General features: G+C 47.1%; 1 protein-coding gene across 1 annotated transcript in view; it reads left to right on the top strand.

Moving 5' to 3' along the window:
* The window catches only part of LOC104403544 (Golgi integral membrane protein 4-like), a 26,814-nt gene that overhangs the window by 8,380 nt on the left and 825 nt on the right, over positions 1–17,609 (top strand). Inside the window, exons 4-13 of the mRNA XM_010011719.1 lie at positions 56–109; positions 3,849–3,999; positions 6,098–6,180; positions 9,458–9,598; positions 9,717–9,995; positions 10,613–10,770; positions 14,522–14,730; positions 15,945–16,012; positions 16,303–16,401; positions 17,561–17,608. Of these exons, the coding sequence (XP_010010021.1) occupies positions 56–109; positions 3,849–3,999; positions 6,098–6,180; positions 9,458–9,598; positions 9,717–9,995; positions 10,613–10,770; positions 14,522–14,730; positions 15,945–16,012; positions 16,303–16,401; positions 17,561–17,608 (1,290 nt within the window). The remainder of the gene's footprint in view (positions 1–55; positions 110–3,848; positions 4,000–6,097; positions 6,181–9,457; positions 9,599–9,716; positions 9,996–10,612; positions 10,771–14,521; positions 14,731–15,944; positions 16,013–16,302; positions 16,402–17,560; position 17,609) is intronic.

Genomic DNA, 17,609 nt, shown 5'->3' with positions numbered 1-17,609 from the left:
CCTGTCTTACCTTTTCCTGGGATTTAATGACACTCTTGAATCTTTTTCTTCCCAGCAAGACTCAATGAACAGATACGGGGCCCTCAGTTCCCAGCACAAGATCCTGAAGGTAAGGGAGGAGTCTGTTTTCACATCTGCTGTGTGTTAAGGAATGCTCCCTGGAAGGGGAGTTGGTGCTTTTGCTGACCAGAGGTGCCTAGGAGAGACCAAGGGTTTCCTGCAGCTAGTGCCAGCACAGAGGGAGGAGACCACACCGTGGTGTTGATCTACATCCCTTCCTGGCTATTCAGGTTCATGGGAGTTTCCTATTTATTCTGTTGGGCTTTGTATTGGATTACAGCCTTCACCTGTACCTCATTTCAATGGAGTCTTTGTGCAGTTTATCTCACAGGAGTTCTGTTGTTCAGAGTGTTCTCTTCTGGGTCTCTTTGTGTGAAAATAGGCCTATTCATTGTAACTTGCCCTTTTGGGCTAATACAGTGTATTCCAGTCCTTATAAGAGGCTCAGAGGGAGGCAGCCTATAGGATTTGATAGCTTATCACATGCTATATCTTGATGTTCTAAAGCATATCTTGATGTTAAAGTTTGCTTTTGTTAGAGCAGTGCAAGTGTGGCTGGTGATGGTGGGGTTGAAATGTTTCTAGTTAGAGCATTGGCAGTGAAATGGTAATTTAATTCTGGGATGGAGAAAGAGGGCTACGTTCCAGCAGCCCTTAGCACCACTGGGTTGTATTTCCTGAGCAGAGCTGGACCTCCAGCTGCCTGGCTTTTGGATTCAAACGTCAGGAAAAGGGAAGTACAGTTCTGCCTCTTGGGTATTATCCAGCACTGCGGATTCTGGGAACGCTTTGCAATAGTAATGTTCCTCTTCATAGCAACTGCAGTCTGAGCAGAATGCTCTGGCTTGCTTGTCTCAAGGGGACAGTGAGAGCAGTTTGTCCTGGCTCCCTTTCTCTTGCTTCCTTTTATTTTGGGGGGAGAAATCTGGTTTTTTAACTATATTTACAGCTGCTGAAAGACAGGCCAGCCCTTGGGACTGCAGTGGGGAAGATTTCAGCCTCCTCCCCAAGGCCTCCCCCCAAAAAAAGCAGTATTCAGCTCAACTTCTAGCTGGTTCTGAGTCTGAGTAACGCTTCTGTTACTGGAGCACAGGCGAAAAATGCTTCCCACTGGTGCTAGCTTCCTCAGGAGGGAGATTGCTGCCAGCAGTATCATCACCTAGGAAGCAGACTTGTCATGCTGAACAGAAGCATCTGACTCTGTTAAGCTGCAGGTCCCAAATATGACCCAAGACTTCCATGCAGCCACATCAGCATAGCTGACTTGGGTGTTTCTGGCCACTGCTGTCCCTCTGATCAGTTCTGAAGTCATCTGTGTCTGATGAACACCAGCCTCACAGGGGCAAGGAGCTTGGCTATGTCCAAAAATAGCTGCTGCAGTAGGTGCCTTTTTGCTGGGGCCAGACTTCACCTTACAATTCCCTTCATCCTCTTGAGTGGAGACCAGATTTCTTTGTTAACCTCACTCTGCAGAATGCATCCTGTGTTCACTGCAATAGGCAGGCATGGAGGCTTTACATGAAAGATGGACTTCCTGAAGCTGCTGGAACCTGGAAGCTTGCAATGAGCTGTGCCCTTCCTTTGCCTGTGGGCTCAGCATCCCATTACTGATTCCATTTTGGACAATGCTGTGTACAAAGCTGCTTCTAAATCATGGCAGAAATACATGGTTTTGAGGTACTCTTCTATCCTTCTTTCTCTTTACCTGCTCATTTCCCCAGAGATTTCAGTGCGATCGAGCTACTGCACAGCTCATGCGTCTTGAGCACTGCATGTTGTCTGAACAGCAAAGGGGAGGTGGGATGAGAGGACAAGCTGGCCTGAATTCACACAGCTCAGCTGAAGGATTCCTGAGTTTTGGAAGATGAGTTGGCATCCTGAATGAGATGCTGCTTTGAAAAAAACCCAACACAGAGCAGGTTCCAGAGCTGTCCTGCAACTACAAACCCATCCTCTTCAGATGCCTCCTAAACCTTGCATACATTGGTCACAGCCATCCTTAGAAACCAGCTGAGAGTGAGGATGTTCTGTGTGCTTAACAAGCTGGCTGGGCCTCAAGTGCTTTGTGTGACCTTGGTCAAGGCACTTCAGTTTCCTGCTGCTGTCAAAAGATGAATATTCCCTCCCTTCCTCCTGGCTGTGAGCAGTCTGAGGACAAGGCATTATGCACATCCCCTGCCAGGCAGAATATGGGCTAGAAATTAATTGACCTGAGCTGATGAGGACGAAAAATGCCTTCAATTGCTTAGTTTCTTTTAAAAAAATCGATTCTCACTTGCTAATGCTGGTGGCTTCTGAGGTGTTCAGTATCAGAATGATTTTAGGGATGGGGTTCCTCTGCAGTGCTTTCTGCCAATGGCTCTGATGAGAACAGTAAGTACCTAATGTCTCCAAAAGCCAAAGCAGGAATCTTTTATTCTCTCTTTTCCCTCCTGATCTTGTGATGTGATTAACCTGACATCCTTGTCTCACTTTTTGTTCTGTCTCTGGGACCCCTCCATACCAAGAGCTTTTTCCTCTGCATTGCATGTATTTTTGGAGTCAGTTATTTCTCTTCTTTTAGTGGAGGATAATTGCTTCAGGGGAGAACGCCTGGGCCATGGATGCTTTGTTTTACTGGGGATAAATGCAATCACTGACAGCAGTTAGAGGTTTGGGGCTTCTGAAGAAGAAGATGAGGTGTTTTTTACAGGAAGGCTGCTGGAAACTGCAGCCTGAGTCCTGAGGAGCTGTTGTGTGGAAGGGGCAGGGTTCACCTGCAGCCGGTCCATCTGCGTACATGATTGGTGTTGACAAACTGAATGTGGAAGGACTCTCTGGGTTACCATGGGAACAAAAAGGGAGGTGAATTCTGGTTCAGTGGGTCTGAGCAAAAGGATGTCTCAGCATGTTTTGTTCTAGGGCTCTGCAAGAGAGAAAGGGAGAAGAGAACAGCCCTTCAGCCCACTTCTGTCTGGTGCATTCTTGGCCTGCTTGAAAGAGTTTGTGGTCTTGTGAGAGTCTTGTTATCCTGGCATTTTATGCCTATGAGCCCCATGTTACTGGGTGGGATGTGGGCTCTCTCTAGTCTCATTATGTGAGAGGATGTGATGTCCTTGCAAAAGGTTCCTCCCTCCTGTTCTAGCAGCTTGGAGTGGTGGGTGGGAGAAGAGCCAGGCGATCAGGAAGCAAGCCAAGCAGGGAGAACAACCAGAGTGGTTGGGTGTCCAAAGGCAATGGGAATTGGACCTTAGCCCTACTTAAAGGTGAACTGCTGCTGTAAAGAGATGTGCAGACCAATGCTGCATCCACCATGGAAACTCTCCTTGCAGGCAGTCTTGTCCTTTAGTATGTCTGGAAGTCTGGAAAGAACCTTGGCTTTGTGCAGTATTGCACAGGCATTTGGTTTGATAGCAGCAGCTATTATAGCCTGCATTGCTCTCACAGAGCAGGGTGTGCAGGGAAGTTGGGAAGAAGTAGGAGTAGTTTTTGGCTGTGTCCCAGAATCTCCATCTCTTTTTCAGGCAGGAGTGGACTTGCCACCACATTCTGCTTCCAGTTTAGTAGCTTTCAAGGACACCTCCCAAACTGCTTCACACAGCAGAGTTTAACTGGCATTTCACATCCCTCTGAACCACTGAACACAGTATCTTGCTGTAGCTGGGATTTCTAGCTACCTTATTGGAGGAACAACCATCTCCTCTGCCTCCCCAAGCAACTTATTAAACAGGCACTCAAGTAGCACTTGGTAATCGCTAAATTACTACTCTTCTCCTTGGACTGACTTTGTCACTTCTTTTCCTATTCAGAACCAGCATGAAGATGTCAAGAAGCAGCTGCTTGACCTGCAGCTGCAGCACAACAGCTTGAAACTGGAACATCGTAAGACACTGGAGACTCAGAGCCAGAAATATGCCCAGCTGCAGCAGGAGAAGGACAGTGAAGTCGCGAACTTGCAGGGTGAGTGTGATGGGGAGCTGAGAAAACACCAAAGAACCGGGTTCAGGAGAGGACAGTGTTTCCTCTGCATGTCCCCAGAAGGTCTGTAAATAGCGTAGGAACACTCTGTAGGACCATGAGTCCAGTGCCTTGGTCCTTCTGTACCTCAGCTGGAGTTCTCTGGGGTTCAGAGATGCCTGTGCTGCTACACTGCATGGGACACCCTTGGCTGCTGTCAGCACCAGCTTTCATGGTGTTATTTCAAAAGCCTAATTGACTTTTGCTATCTGCTTACTCATACTACATATTTATGTTACTCATCTTGTGTAGACTTTGTGTAGAATCAGGTAAGAGAACAAATCATTGTGCCAGATGTCGATGGTATTCAGACTGTGAAACAGTCCATGTCCCAAGGAGGTCACACTCAAGACAAGATAATCCAAAAGTTAAAGGCAGGAGGCTAAGGTAGAGGTGCCTGCCTGTGGATCTGCAGTAGGCTGGGGCAGGAGCAAAGGTTCATCCATCAGATAATACTGCCTTACCCTATCCTGTGTCTGGAGTGTAACTAAGGTAACAGACATGGTTTTCTGTGGCAGAGAGAAAACATTATGGCATTGAGGTATCCCATCTGTTTCAATATACATTTTCCACATCTCTGTACACTTTTGACAGTAGAAACCAGTTTCTACACTACCAGAATCCTGTAAATGCTAACATTTAAGCAAATTCAGCATACTTTTTGTAATTAATGGTGTAGGTCTATAAAATGCATTTAGTAGTGCAAATATTGCAGAGAATGCTGATCCCTGTAATTCCCAAAGAGCAGTTTCTATTTAGTCTCCTCTTTAACTAGAGTGGGGGGGTTTAAGGTTCACATCTGTTCTTGCTTAGATTAGGTCTGGGAGATGGAAATCTGCTGGTGTTTTGTTTGGGTTTTCACTCTGAGCACTCCTGGGTGAGAGAAGGGAGGAATTGAGCACCAGCAAATGAAACCTAAATATTTGCTTGTCTCTTTCTTGCAATATGCAGCCCCCAGTGAAGCAGGAAAAGAAATTGTATGGAGGAAGGAGAATAAGGATCAGAAAAGGAATTCCAAGAGGGAAGCTGGTCAGGAAGGTCAGCTTAAGGCTGAGATATTAATGTTCTCTGTCCATCTTCCCAGGCTGTTTCCAGCACCCAACCTCAATGGCAGAATGTCCTGTCCCAGGGATGAATAATATATAAAAAGATATACCACTGCAATCAGAAGTATCTATAATGTAGAGCTGGAATCTTGCATGGAATTCAGCCTATGGCAAAGTGACCATCCTTTTTAGAGAGAAAAATTCCCATCCCTGTCCATAGTGGCAGGTGCAGCTATGTTAGCAGAGAAATCCCAGTGCATGCAGCAATACTGATACTGAGAGAGCTTCAGCCTCCCAAATAAAGCTGCTATTTTTTGACAGTCTTTCTGTTTATTGGAGGATACACAATTATATTCCAGGCAGTGAAATGCAAGTGCATTGTGTGTCTTGTCACTGGAGTACTTAGTGTGCAAAGAGCTTGAAAGGAGCCCAACCTGGGGGCTGCAAGGCAGAAGCTTGCTGCTTGACAGCATAGGAATAAATGTGCCTGAGGAGCAAGCTGGCCTGTGATTGCTTTGTGGAAGTGTGTTGTGGGTCTTTGTAGCATCCTTTCAAGAGGCAGCTCCTCTGTGCAGTAGAAGGGAACATCCTTGGATCTGCTGTGGGTTCAGGAGGCACAACAGACCTCTCTTGCAGTTGTTTCTCAACCTCCCTGTTACCACAGGTAGGGGCAGGAGCGTTGCTCTGCTATTCAGCTGCAGTGAGTAAGGGGAATAAGGAAACAAATGCTCTGATAGCAAGCACAGCCAGAGCCTGACCTGATGGTGGTCGTTAGCAGAGACCCTCCGGAGAAGAGGAAGTTCCTTGGATGGGTGGGACTCCTGAGTGCTGAAAGGAAGGATGATCCAGGTTTGTCAGTGTGTTTGGCCAGTCCCTAGCTGGTGTAATCCCTGGGCTTGAGAGATCTGTGAGGTCGAGAGGAATTTATCATAAGGAAGAGAGAGAGTACACTTGTAAAAATAGCTCTTCTAAGCAAATGTCTTGTTCTCTTGCAGATACAGTGTTTAAACTCAGAGAAGAGAGCAAACTGCTTCGGAAGGCCCACCAGGAAGTTCACTCTCAGCTCCTTAATGCCCAGGTAACCAACAAGGGGCTGTTTGTGGCCACGTGGGACAACCTGTCACTGGGGGCTGGGTGTATCATTGAATATTCTCTAAATACTAAACCTAGTTATCAACTGTTTCCCAGTGTGGTGAGTTGCCTAAAATGATGCTGGTTGTATAGATACATTCTGTACAAGTAAAATTCTCCAGCCTGGAATCTGTCCCAGTAGCTGAAAATATGGATATGCTACACAAGCCACTGGTTCAAGTAAGCGAGAACCAGCATATTCCCAACCCTGGAATGCCTCCTGCCACTTACCCATGTCTCAGATACTTCCACCCTGAATGATGATGAATTGTCTCTGCTTATGCCTATAACTAATTGCAGAGAGGATCAGCAATGCAGAGGTGCTTGCTGAGACTACAGACACTCAACAACCCTGGCAAAAAGGTTCCCTTCTACACCTCCATGTGAAGCCTTAGTAGAGGGAGATCTGTAAAGAATTTGGAAATTGGAGAGAGCTGTGTAAAGATAGTGGTGTTCAGTTAGGACGTGTTGGAGCAATGCAAGTGGTGGTGGCTTAGGACTGGAGAGGCAGGAAAGTGTTTTTCTGCAGGGGGAAAAGACAAACCTTTTGTTCGTATGGTGCTGTGCTCCTGGTGTGAGGCTCTTCAGCACCCTGCAAATCCCGACCTCACAGAATTCTGCTCATCCAGCTGAAGTTGGGAGACTTGGGAAAGGGAGAAAGGGGGGTATGCTGGGAGAAGTAGGAGGACTTCATGTCTTTACAGACCCTGAGGCTCTTGTGCTGAGACAAGACACAAGCAGCTTTGTAAATACACTTTACAAGTCACTTTGCAGTCTGAATTAGCCTTTCTGTTGTTAATTAACAGCCTTCTTTCAAGCATTCCCTTGGATTATAGGATAAGCCCAGAAGCAAGGAGCTAGTTGTGGTTAGATGCTGTTGACAACTAGTTCTTCCCCTGAACTGGATGCTGAAATTGAGTAGAGGTGGAGGGCAGAGTGGGCTTTGACTTCTGCAAGATTGTTCTTGAGTTCTGGCTGGATCCACCCTGCAAAATAGGAGGGATTTAAGTAGCTCTGTCATTTGACAGCTTTTTGGCTCATGTCAGGTGTGGTTTGAGGGGTCTCGGGTGGACTTGCCTGACTTCATAGTCATGGTTAGCACTGACCTGCTTTTTCAGCCTGCTCCTCCACAGGGTGCTCGCATTCTCTGCAGTGGTGCTGCCTGCAGTGTGCTTGCTGGAAACTAAACAAAGACTTCTGGGCCCTGTAGGGGTCAGTCCAGCGAGCCCAAACTGGGAATCGAAGCAGCATGAGAGGACAAGCTTCTCCAGCGCCCCGGGCAGGCCTACGTTCACACCTCCTGAACTGCTCGTCAGCAGGGTACCCTTAAAATGCTGTTTGCCTGTGCTGCAGTAGAGAAAGCAGTCAGCAGTTCAGCTGTGCAGACGAGTGCACACTCCGACCAGCGTTAAAACCCCTTGGGCAGGGGTGGTTGAGGCTACAAAGTCAAGCACTTCAGACTGGAAAATGTGGTGGCAGTTTTTGTGCTGCCAGTCTTAACTTTTAGGCCCTTCAGTGTTGAGACCAATGGGAAAAGTGGTTTGTAAGAAGCATCCCTGTGATTTCCTGCCAGAGTTAAGAATAAGAAGGATTTGCCCTGGGTGAGGGAGACAGAACTCAGTTGCCTGCTCTGGATGTACCAGACAGTCGTGTAATGAAGCTGTGCTCCAGCCATCTGTCTGACTGCTATTTCTGGCTCCTACAGAAGAGGCAGTGGTTGATCCCAATGATTTCAGAAAATTCCTTGGATCTTTGGACAATGAGCTTAGTGTTAAAGTGCTCTGTTTGGTTTTCTGATCAGTCCTTTGTAGTGTGTAATCACTGATTCCTATCACAAAGATGAATGGAATTGTGGTTGCCTTCAGTGGGATGAGGTGCCATGTGGAGGAGCAGACACCTAGAAGGGCTCCAGGCTTCTCATTGCCATGTCAATTTGCACCGTATCCTGTCTTGCTTCCTTCTGGCAGGTGAAAGTTTAGAGGAGTAATTTGCATTCTAGACAACATGTTCCTTTTCCAAGGATTCTAACACGTTCCACAAGCCCAGCCTGCAGTAGCTGTCACATCAGTTGCTCTGCCAGGTAAAATGAGGCATGGAGACATCAAGTGATACATGCACAGCTTGCTGTGACGGGGTGCAAACAGCATGTGGGAGTCTGTGCACTAAGACTAGTTTATAGCTTCTTTCTCTCGGGGCTGACCACCTTAGCAGGCTTCTGATGGGTACTGAAGTTCTGCTTCCATCTGGCTTGTTCTGACTGGAAGCAGTCTCCTACTAGCCAGGGCTTTATCCCATGAACTTGGCTTCCTTTTCCTTTCCTCATTCCTTTTATGTTAGCTTTGCTGAGTGGTTTTGTTGGGGTTTGGTTTGTTTTCTTCACATTAAGGTCAAATTTCAGGGGGAAGATCACAAATCAACAGAGCCTGCTCAGGAATTCATTTCCTGCTAAACTTTCCTTGCTGCTTGGAAGCTTTCCTACTCTGCCCAGTCCCTAATTTGGTCTGTTTCCAGGTACCTCTGGCAAGCATATGAAAAGCTTTCCCCATCACTTTCCTATAAATAACTGGGTGGGAGTGGGGAGCTCTTCCTGAGTAGCTTTCTCAAGCCCTACTTTTCAGGGTTGGAGCTGGAAGAAATAAGCTGCAGTAGAGAGAAGAGTGTTGCATTCGCTTAAGAGCCCCAGAGAATCAATTCTCATTTGTCTTGCAAAGTAAACTGAATAGTCAAGTAGGATTGTGCCAATTGTTGTCAGCCCTGCTGAGCTGAGTGCATCCATGGGGAAATGCCTCTCCAGGAAGGAAAAGAGGAAAGCTGACTTGGTGGTACGTGTGTGTGAGCACCGGAGGAGAGGGAGCCAAACCTAACAGGACCTAGGGTGCAAGTCTTGTGCAAAGGCTGGAGTTGTGTCCATGGCTTATGCACTAAATGCGTTGGGCAAAGACTTGGTGTCACAGGTCAGCACTTTCAGGGTAAAAGTATGCAATAAAGTAAGATGCAAGACTGGCAAAGGGGTAAATCTGTGAAATCTGGAGGGAAAGCTGAAGACTACCTTGGGCTTGTCATTAATGGTGTTATCTCCAGCCTTTCATATATATAAAATCATATCTTCTTTAGTAGTGTGCCCATGCTGAACAACTGGCCATGAAAAAGTGGCTGTTCTCAGCAAGGAGCGGATTAACCCTGGTTTTGTGTGAGGTTTCTCTGTGCACTTCTCATCCCCTCAGGCCCAGATGGAAGAGTTCAGGCAGCTCAAGGAAGCTCTACAGAAGATGCCAAGTTTCAAAGGAGGAGGCGCTGGGAAGGGGCAGCAGCAGTTTCAGGTGCCGGTGCCTGCCACCAGCCAGTTCCAGCTTGTGAGGCAGAAGGTGTGGTATTCCCAGGAAGCCCCAGGGAGAGGAGTTCTGTAGAGCTTCTGTGGGTTTTGAACTGGAGGGAACTGAGCTTGTTCCTTCAGAGTTTGTTCTCATCTTTTCTTTCTTGCAGGCTTTCCCAGTCAACCAGGAGAATCGCCCCTTTGGGAACCCGTTGGCTTCCCAAGTCTCCGGGGTTCAGAAGCAGGCAGATGTCCCTTTGCTGCAGGGCCAGAACTCGTACGGTAACGATGGCCCAAGGCCACAGGCCAACGTGCTCTTTACCCATCCAGCCCCAAGGCAAGATGCCAACGCGCTGCCGGATGCTCTGCCCGCCTGGCCGGCGAGACGCGGGGATGGGCACGTGGTCAGGTTCACCCGCACTATGAACAGCCTGCCAAATGGGAACCCAGTGAGTTCTGCCCCCTTGTTTTGTGGAGCCCTTGCTTTTGAAGCTCAAAGCTATGGTATTTGTAAGGAAATGCATATGTGCATTCCACCTCCCTGATGTGGAAATTGTCCTGGCCTCAGGTCTCAGACTCCTGTGCACTCTTAAGGGTTTGTGGTTTAGTGGCTGGGCTCGGATGAACGGGTTCTTTTTCTGGATCCTGCTGGATCTGCAAGGAGTAAATCATAAAAGCAGCCTCCCTGCCTCCTGGGGTGATCGAGAGGGAGCTTATGGAAAGCAGATAGCTAAAAACCAGGCAATTGCAGTGTGGTTACACTGGAATTACAGTAACTATTCTAATGGCAACCTGTGGGGTGTTTTTTAGAGGCAGTTTTGTTGTTCCTCCTCTTGGAGATTGACCTACCCAGGAAAAGCTTAGGTCAGCTAAATTCCCAGTTTTTCCTCTTGGCTGTGTGGAAGCAGAAAGACTTCTCTTACTTCAGGCCAGCTGGGTAGCACTTCTGAATCTGTTGTTCTTTGAGAAAGGCTTTCCCTGGCCCATAAACCTACCCAAATGCAAGGGAGATGCTCAGGTATCACATTAGGAGCTTGTGTGTACCCCAAACACGTCTTCTCTGCAGGATCTAAAGATGGTGATGCGCATTCATGTTCAAAGCAATGAGGAAAGCCGGGCTCCTGGACTGTCACCCTCTGATCTGAAACAACCCTCTGCAGCAGAAAAACCTCAGGCACCAGACAACCACCGCTCTACAGGGAGCAAACAGGTCCAGATGCAAAGGTTGGTGAAGCAAAACTCCCTTCTACATGCAGTACTCAGGCTGAGAGGTACCAGACAGGCACATCCCTGGCTTCTCTTCTTGTGCTTATTGTGGTTTCTACTTGAAAGATGGTTGAAGAAAGTGTTTGTTATTGGTTCCACTGCCATCTATTGCTTGTAACCGAATGCTGCTGCCAGGCCTCGATCTCAGCTGAAGCAGAACCAGTGCTGTGTGACTGAATGCACAGACTGCTGTGGGTGCTGTGCTGGAAAATAAAAGGCTCTTATGTTGTTGGTGCATGCTCTGTTGGCTGCCTTTGTATTTGAGCTGTTCAGTGAAGTGTTTGTGTGGGGAGGAGAGGGAAAGAGGAGTTACTGCTGAGTGAGATCAGGTCAGCGTGGATTTCCTACTTGCGAGAGGAGAGAGTGGGATGAGAGTCTGAACTGACTGGAAGAAATCTCTTCCCTTTAATGGATGGTGACTGAAATACCCTGTTTTGTTTGGCAAACTGGAGATACTCTGCACCATATGCAGCAGCAAGGGTGGCTAAAAATTCCCTCCGTTTCTATGAATGAGAGGCATAAGCTGTACATTAGAGCTGCAATTCATTTTTCCCACTAATTAATCAGTAATGTGCCAAGCTCTGCAGGAACAACCAGACCTTGAAGATCTGAGAGCTTCTCATCTCCAAGGTTATCTGGTACTCTAGAAGCAGCAGGAAACCAGCCCCAGTTCAGGTACTAGAGTGTTTTCTTTGCTTCTAGGGCAAAGACATCCCAAACTCTGTATTCCCTCTTCTATGGTTTTCTTTCCTCCCAGGGAATGGAGCTTGACTTCCTGTTGCCAGTGCACTTCTGAGGGATGCTAGGGATTCTCCTCCACAGAGCCTGATTAGAGCATGAAAAGTCACACAGGTCTGAGACCTCTGATCCTGAACCTATGGGGTTTATCCAGATTGGGGTAGAACACTTTACAGCAATAGTTTATGCCAGAAATGAGGACAGAGCAGAATCCATCAGAGCCCAGGCTTTCATCCTGTCTGTGTTCCTGCATACCTGCGCTTGAGATGATATAGTCAGTATAAACTTCAGTTTCACTTAGACAAGTCAAACAAATCAGTTCAATCATATCAATACAAGGATCAGGGTTTACAGTAAGAAAAGACTTGGAACTGGTACAATCTTCTGAGCTTAGCTGAAGGCTTGGCATTAAAATGCCCTGCAACATGGCCCTGTTGCTCATATCTGCCATCCTCAGCACAGTGTGTTCTCCAGACGTGTTCTTAGTGTAAGAACCCAGACAGCTCTGGGGAGGTGAGGCCCTTACAAAGGGGAGGTTTAGAGAACAGCACAAACCATTCCATGGAGGTGACAGAGTGGATCATGCCTACACTGCGTTACTTGTATTGCTGTGGTACCTGGGAGTCCAGTCAGGGGCTGTTGTTGTGGATGCTGTGCAGGCACAGCAGAAACTGTTTTCAAAAGGAAGAACGTGTCTTTCTCAGGCTGCAATTCATCAAAGCTTGGCCATGCTCCAAAACCTGCTTCTGAAAATAGTGCTGCCTTATTTAACTTATTTATCCCCTGTGTGTGTCCAGGTCATATCTGTCCAGTTCACCGGAAAAAATCAGATTTCAGTTCTAGTTTAATCATAGAGGAGACTTCTGGATTTAATTCTAAATTCAGCCTGAGCCTTCCTATTCTCCTCTGTCACTTTTGTTTGTTCACCTAACCTGAAATGTTCCCAGGTCAGAGACTGTGCTTTGCATATTCCTTTAAAGGGTAACATCAGCATGGACACAAGGAGTAACAGCACAGAATAGTCTGCCTTTTTACAAGGAGAGACTTGTGGGGGTGTAGCTGGAGGTGAGGGTTGAAGCTGTGATGGCAGAATGGCCTCTCCCCAGCTATGTAGAGCCTAGAGAGGATGCTGTCCCTGCTTTGTGAAACAGAAAATGCAAATACTGGATTTGCTTGGCAAGAACAGAGATCATGGTGTGTTTGATGTGCTTTTCTTTGCCTGGATCTGTCATACTGAGCAGCTGGAGGTTGTTACTCTTACACTGCATGAGCTTGGTGATAAGGAGTGGATAAACCAACCTTCTCCAGAAGGTGTCAGTGCCAAGAACAACAACAAACCACAACAGAGCACAAAAGAGGCCATGCATCCAATGCCAAGAACTGGGGCGTTGGGTGGCTGAGACCAGCAGATTCCAGATGAGCTCTTGATGGCCAGTTTGCATTTTGGTGGGTTCGTAATGGGGAAATCTGGGTTGTGGTTTTTCTTACTGAAAGTTGTGCATGGTAGTAGTATACTGGCTTTAAAAAGCTGCTAAAGCAAAGGCCACTTGTCCTTTCTCAGCACTTAAAAACTCAGATGTCTTAAGTAGGCCTCTGACTCTCAGCTGGGTCAGGCGAGGCCAAGCAATAACCCTGCTTGAAACTAGTGGTAACTTATTCAGGTTAAAAGTTGCTGTTTCAGTCACTTTTGAGAGTCCCTATTACTGATTTCATCACTTCCTTGTTCCTTCTTTGTTTCTGAAGGTGTCCCTGAGTAAGGATATTTGGGAAAAAACCAGTCCTTGTGAGGCAGTGTTCTGGGCTTTCCAGGGCTTCATTCAAACTAATATGAAAATATTCCATTTATTCTCTGACCTCCAATCCACTTCCATGCAGTGGAATGGTGTTAAGCTGCAGAGTCCTCTGGTGCTGAGCCTCTCGGTATCTGCGAGCTGTGCCATTGCTGCAGGCAGAGGCATTAATGAAGGATGTGCTGCATTTGGCAAGTATCTTGATATCAAGTTCTTGTCCCTCTGAGGCACTCCTGCTATGAAGGAAGCAGGCACAGACATTGATGTGGGCAGCAGGAGAGTGTATTTGAGGTGGAAGCATTACAGAGGAAGCAATTCCTGACTGTGGCTGCCTGAAAGGGGTTGCCTGAACTCTCGCAGATAGAGCTGTGTATGAATAATTGATTTCTCAGGTCAGTGGATGGATCAAAGCAGTTGAGCAGTGGTGGTAGGAGAAGCAGGAAATCACACTGGAACGTGGCTTCCCTCTGAATGAAGCAGTGAAACACTTTCCCCATGTAAATCAAAACAACATGCAGATGTTTTCAGCTGGTTCTCTTGTCACTGTTTGGGTTTCTACAGGGGACAGATGCTGTGGAAGAATTTTATAAACATCTGCTGCTTAAATACCCATCCCAGTTGTGAAGCTTTGTGAGGAGCTTGTAGCTTTGCCACAAACATCATCAGACAATGGAAACTGTCAGCTTTGTATTGCAGCTTTCCTGGTTGTTTCAAAAGGGTGTTCCTCCTTGTAGGCCTGAATTCTACAGTTTTACTTTAGTATCTTCATTTTAAATGAAGCTGGAACAATAAAGAGGACTTGTGTGCTTGATATTCTTTCAAAAACATCATTTTTGTATTTGAGTATGTGTAAGGCATGAGTAAGTATCTATTTGGAACTGGAGTTTATTGCTATGTGGATGTGTTATTGTATCTCATGAGATATATTAAAGCAGTTCTACAGTAAATCATGTTTATAAAGCATAACTTTGTACTTATGGCATATTAAATACTCAATTTCAAGCAGATATCACAGTAACTTATGTAACCCACTAGTTTTGCCAAAAACTTAAATTAAGACAAACTTCTGCATATGATGGAGTTGTTTTTTTCCTCTGCCATAACGAAATAGCAGCAGTATGAAACAGCTCTTGCTATACTGAGGCAGAAGGGTTACGTTTTGTTTCATGCCCTTGTTGCAGCTGGAAAGACATAGTTAACAAAGTGAATGCCCAGATGGATGAACAACAAGTGCACAGTTACCCCAAGAGCCTTCATTTTGAGCCCAAGCCTGGGCAAGAGATGCAGAAAGTCAGCTCACAGCCACCCGAGCACAAGAGAGGGGAAGAGCATCAGATAGCTGATGAGGAAGGCCAGAAGGAAAGGACAGATGATGAGGAGCTCGAAATGGGTATGGTTTCCTAATCCTATGCTGTTCAGTACTAACTTATTGCTAATCAAGGTGGGTAGTTTGTGTTATGTGTGACTATGAGTGTAATAGAGAAGCTGCAAACTTCCTTGGGAAGCAAATAAAGACATCAAAAATGTATTACAGTAAGCCAGGCAGGCAGTGGAGAGCTAAAATGGGCTTTGAGCAGAGGCATCCAGTCTGAGAATCAGTGCAGAGATGCTCTGCTGTGCTCAAGGGGCCAGGATACAGTGTGAATGCTTTGTTAACAGATTTCTTTGCTGCAAACAGACTCTACCATCAATTTCTCTTGCACATGTGGAAATAACCTGTAAGATCTGGAAGTCAGCTAGTTACCTCTGTCAGAAAGACACTGAAGTGTAGATGTGACTAATGCTAGTTCTGTGTGTTGCTAGGCTGAGGGGGAATGAGTAAGTACGTGGCTTTCATGTAGCTAATGATTTGCTGCAGTCCTGAAGGCAGTAAGACAGGGAAGCTGGGAGCTGAGATTCCTGTGAAGATCTCATTTGAAATGCTGACTTGCATCCTATTAAACATTATAAAGATGCTCTCAGCCTGGTTTCTTGAAGTAGATCTTGGCTCTGGATTTGGAACTGTTGGCTCAGTTCACTCTGTGCAGCAAAGTCCTCCCCTCCAGAACAGTGACACTTAGGTGACAGCTAAGGTGCATACAGATGCCTGTCTGGAGAGCAGGTTCTGTATCCCCATGCTTTCCCACAGCTGTGTTTAGCTGCTGTTCCATGTGTTCCTGACCTAATTTCCAACAAGCCCCTTTAGAGGAACAGAACTGATTGGTTCACATCAAAGTGAATTCTACCCTGAAAAGGCCTCATGGCAGGTGAGGACCGATAGCCCTTGAACTGGAATGAACAACCACAGTAATGGCTCGAATGCCCTGGCCGTGCTGTGTCCCATTGGGAATGCTGCTGTCACACAGGCTTCTTTGATGTTGTAGGGAGAAGCACACAGCCCGTGGTGGCAGGCACATGAGCACCAGGGCTGGACATGTATCATTAAGTTATGGGCAGGCTTCAACATGTGCTTATGCCCCAGCCTTGGGAGCAGCTTTGGCAGCTGTAGCAGGCAAATCCCTACTTGGCATAGAGTTAATACAGCTGCTTCCCAACAGTGGGAATCCTGACTGGTGACACTGGCTTTTGAGAGAGTATGCTGGTAACTGTCCCTTTTCCTTGCAGATGCAGGAGTGATTGAGAGGGAGGAGAACCTGCACTCTCAGAAAGAGACTGTGGTCCAGGAACCAATGGTGAGTAATGCTGTCATCTGGATGCAGCCCTAGCTTGGAATGAGAATCCAGCTATCCCATTGAAGTTGATGCTTTATGTAACAAACTAAACTCCTTGTCTCTGGAGGGATTCAGAGGGATAATGAAGACTGAGGGGGTTGTTTTTAGAACCACTAACATGTTTGAAGAGAGCTGTGACTGAAGTGTTAACCAGCCAGCACTTCCTGCTTGCTGGTGAAGGCAGCAAGCCTTCTGTCTCCCAAGGGGATAGATATGCTGCCTGGTATTCACAAGAGGCTTTTCTTGTCCAGATGCCAGATGATGCTGCAGATCCTGCCCAGGACCCCAATAACCAAGGTGAGGATGAGTTTGAGGAAGCTGAGCTGGAGAGACCTGACTTTGAAGAGAAGGTGGGAGGTCTGGAGAAGTTCAAGGAGCCCAGCGTGAAAGAAGAGTCTAAGGAGAAGCCACTGAAGGTGACTGACGTGAGGGCAACCAGCAGGGGCCAGGGAGAGATCCCAGCTCCTGCTGGGGGGAGGCAGAGAGCTTAAGGACTCAAAGGAAAACATCATGTTCCTGGTTGGATCCATAATCCCACTGCCAGGATATGGCAAGCAGGAGAAACCTCTTTCTGAGTGACAATCAGTGGGTTGCTCAGTACCAGAACTTGTTCTGGCCCTGTCCCCTCTGCTTGTTGAAGTCAACCCTCACATCTGCAGCACCTACATGGCTGGAGAGACATTGACTAGGAGATGGCTCACTCCACAGCTATTACCTCAGAGGTGCTGGATCTCTTTAAACACCTGAGAGACCAAAACCAGAGACAATAACATGGGCTTAAGCTCAGGGTCTGGTCAGTGCAGTCACTCCTGTTCCTGGGGTGGGTGTGCAGCAGTGACAGCACGTGAGAGCTCTGCCTCCTTGCTTGCTGCTTGCAGAGGGAATCCATTTATTCTGCTACGTGCTGGTTGCTGTCTGGACTCAGCCTCTGCAGCAGGGAGACGTTGGCTTGTTTTGACAAGCAGCTGATGTTGCTTGTTTTAAAAAGGAGGGGTTTATCTGTCAGGCTCTAAAATCGTGATTAGTAGTGAGGTTCAAAAAGAACAAAAAGACACCCAGGCCAATGAAATCAAACAAGAGGGAGATGCTGGCACCGGCTGAGCAGCACTGCTTGAAGGTTAGTGAACATGGGTAAAGAGTTAGTGACATCAATACCTGACTTTCAGGGAGGGCTGTGCTGTGATCCCTAAAGCTCTACCCTGAGTAACTTGTACATATATATATATATATACAGGGGCTTGATGCAACAGCATGTGCAGGGACCCTGGGACACTCTCTCTCCACAGAGGAGGGAGCTGGGCAGTTGCTGCCAGCATGTGGGTAGAGAGACTGGAAGGAGAAAGCACAGATGAAGTGTGGTTGCCTCATTGTCCCTGCTGCCCCCTGATTCCAGATCCATTTCCCAGCCTTCCAGGCCTGGGGCTCTAGTGCAAGAGAGCTGTATCCCTGGCAGGGGATGGGAGCGGGCTGCGGCAGTGTCACTGGTGTCTGACTTCCTGTATCTTTCAGGATGCTGGCAGACCTGCCAAGCCCAGGGAAGACCCAATGGATGACTATC

Source organism: Nestor notabilis, unplaced genomic scaffold (assembly GCF_000696875.1).
Source record: "Nestor notabilis isolate BGI_N333 unplaced genomic scaffold, ASM69687v1 scaffold20183, whole genome shotgun sequence".
Taxonomy (NCBI): domain Eukaryota; kingdom Metazoa; phylum Chordata; class Aves; order Psittaciformes; family Psittacidae; genus Nestor; species Nestor notabilis.
This window is presented reverse-complemented; position numbering and strand designations above follow the sequence as displayed.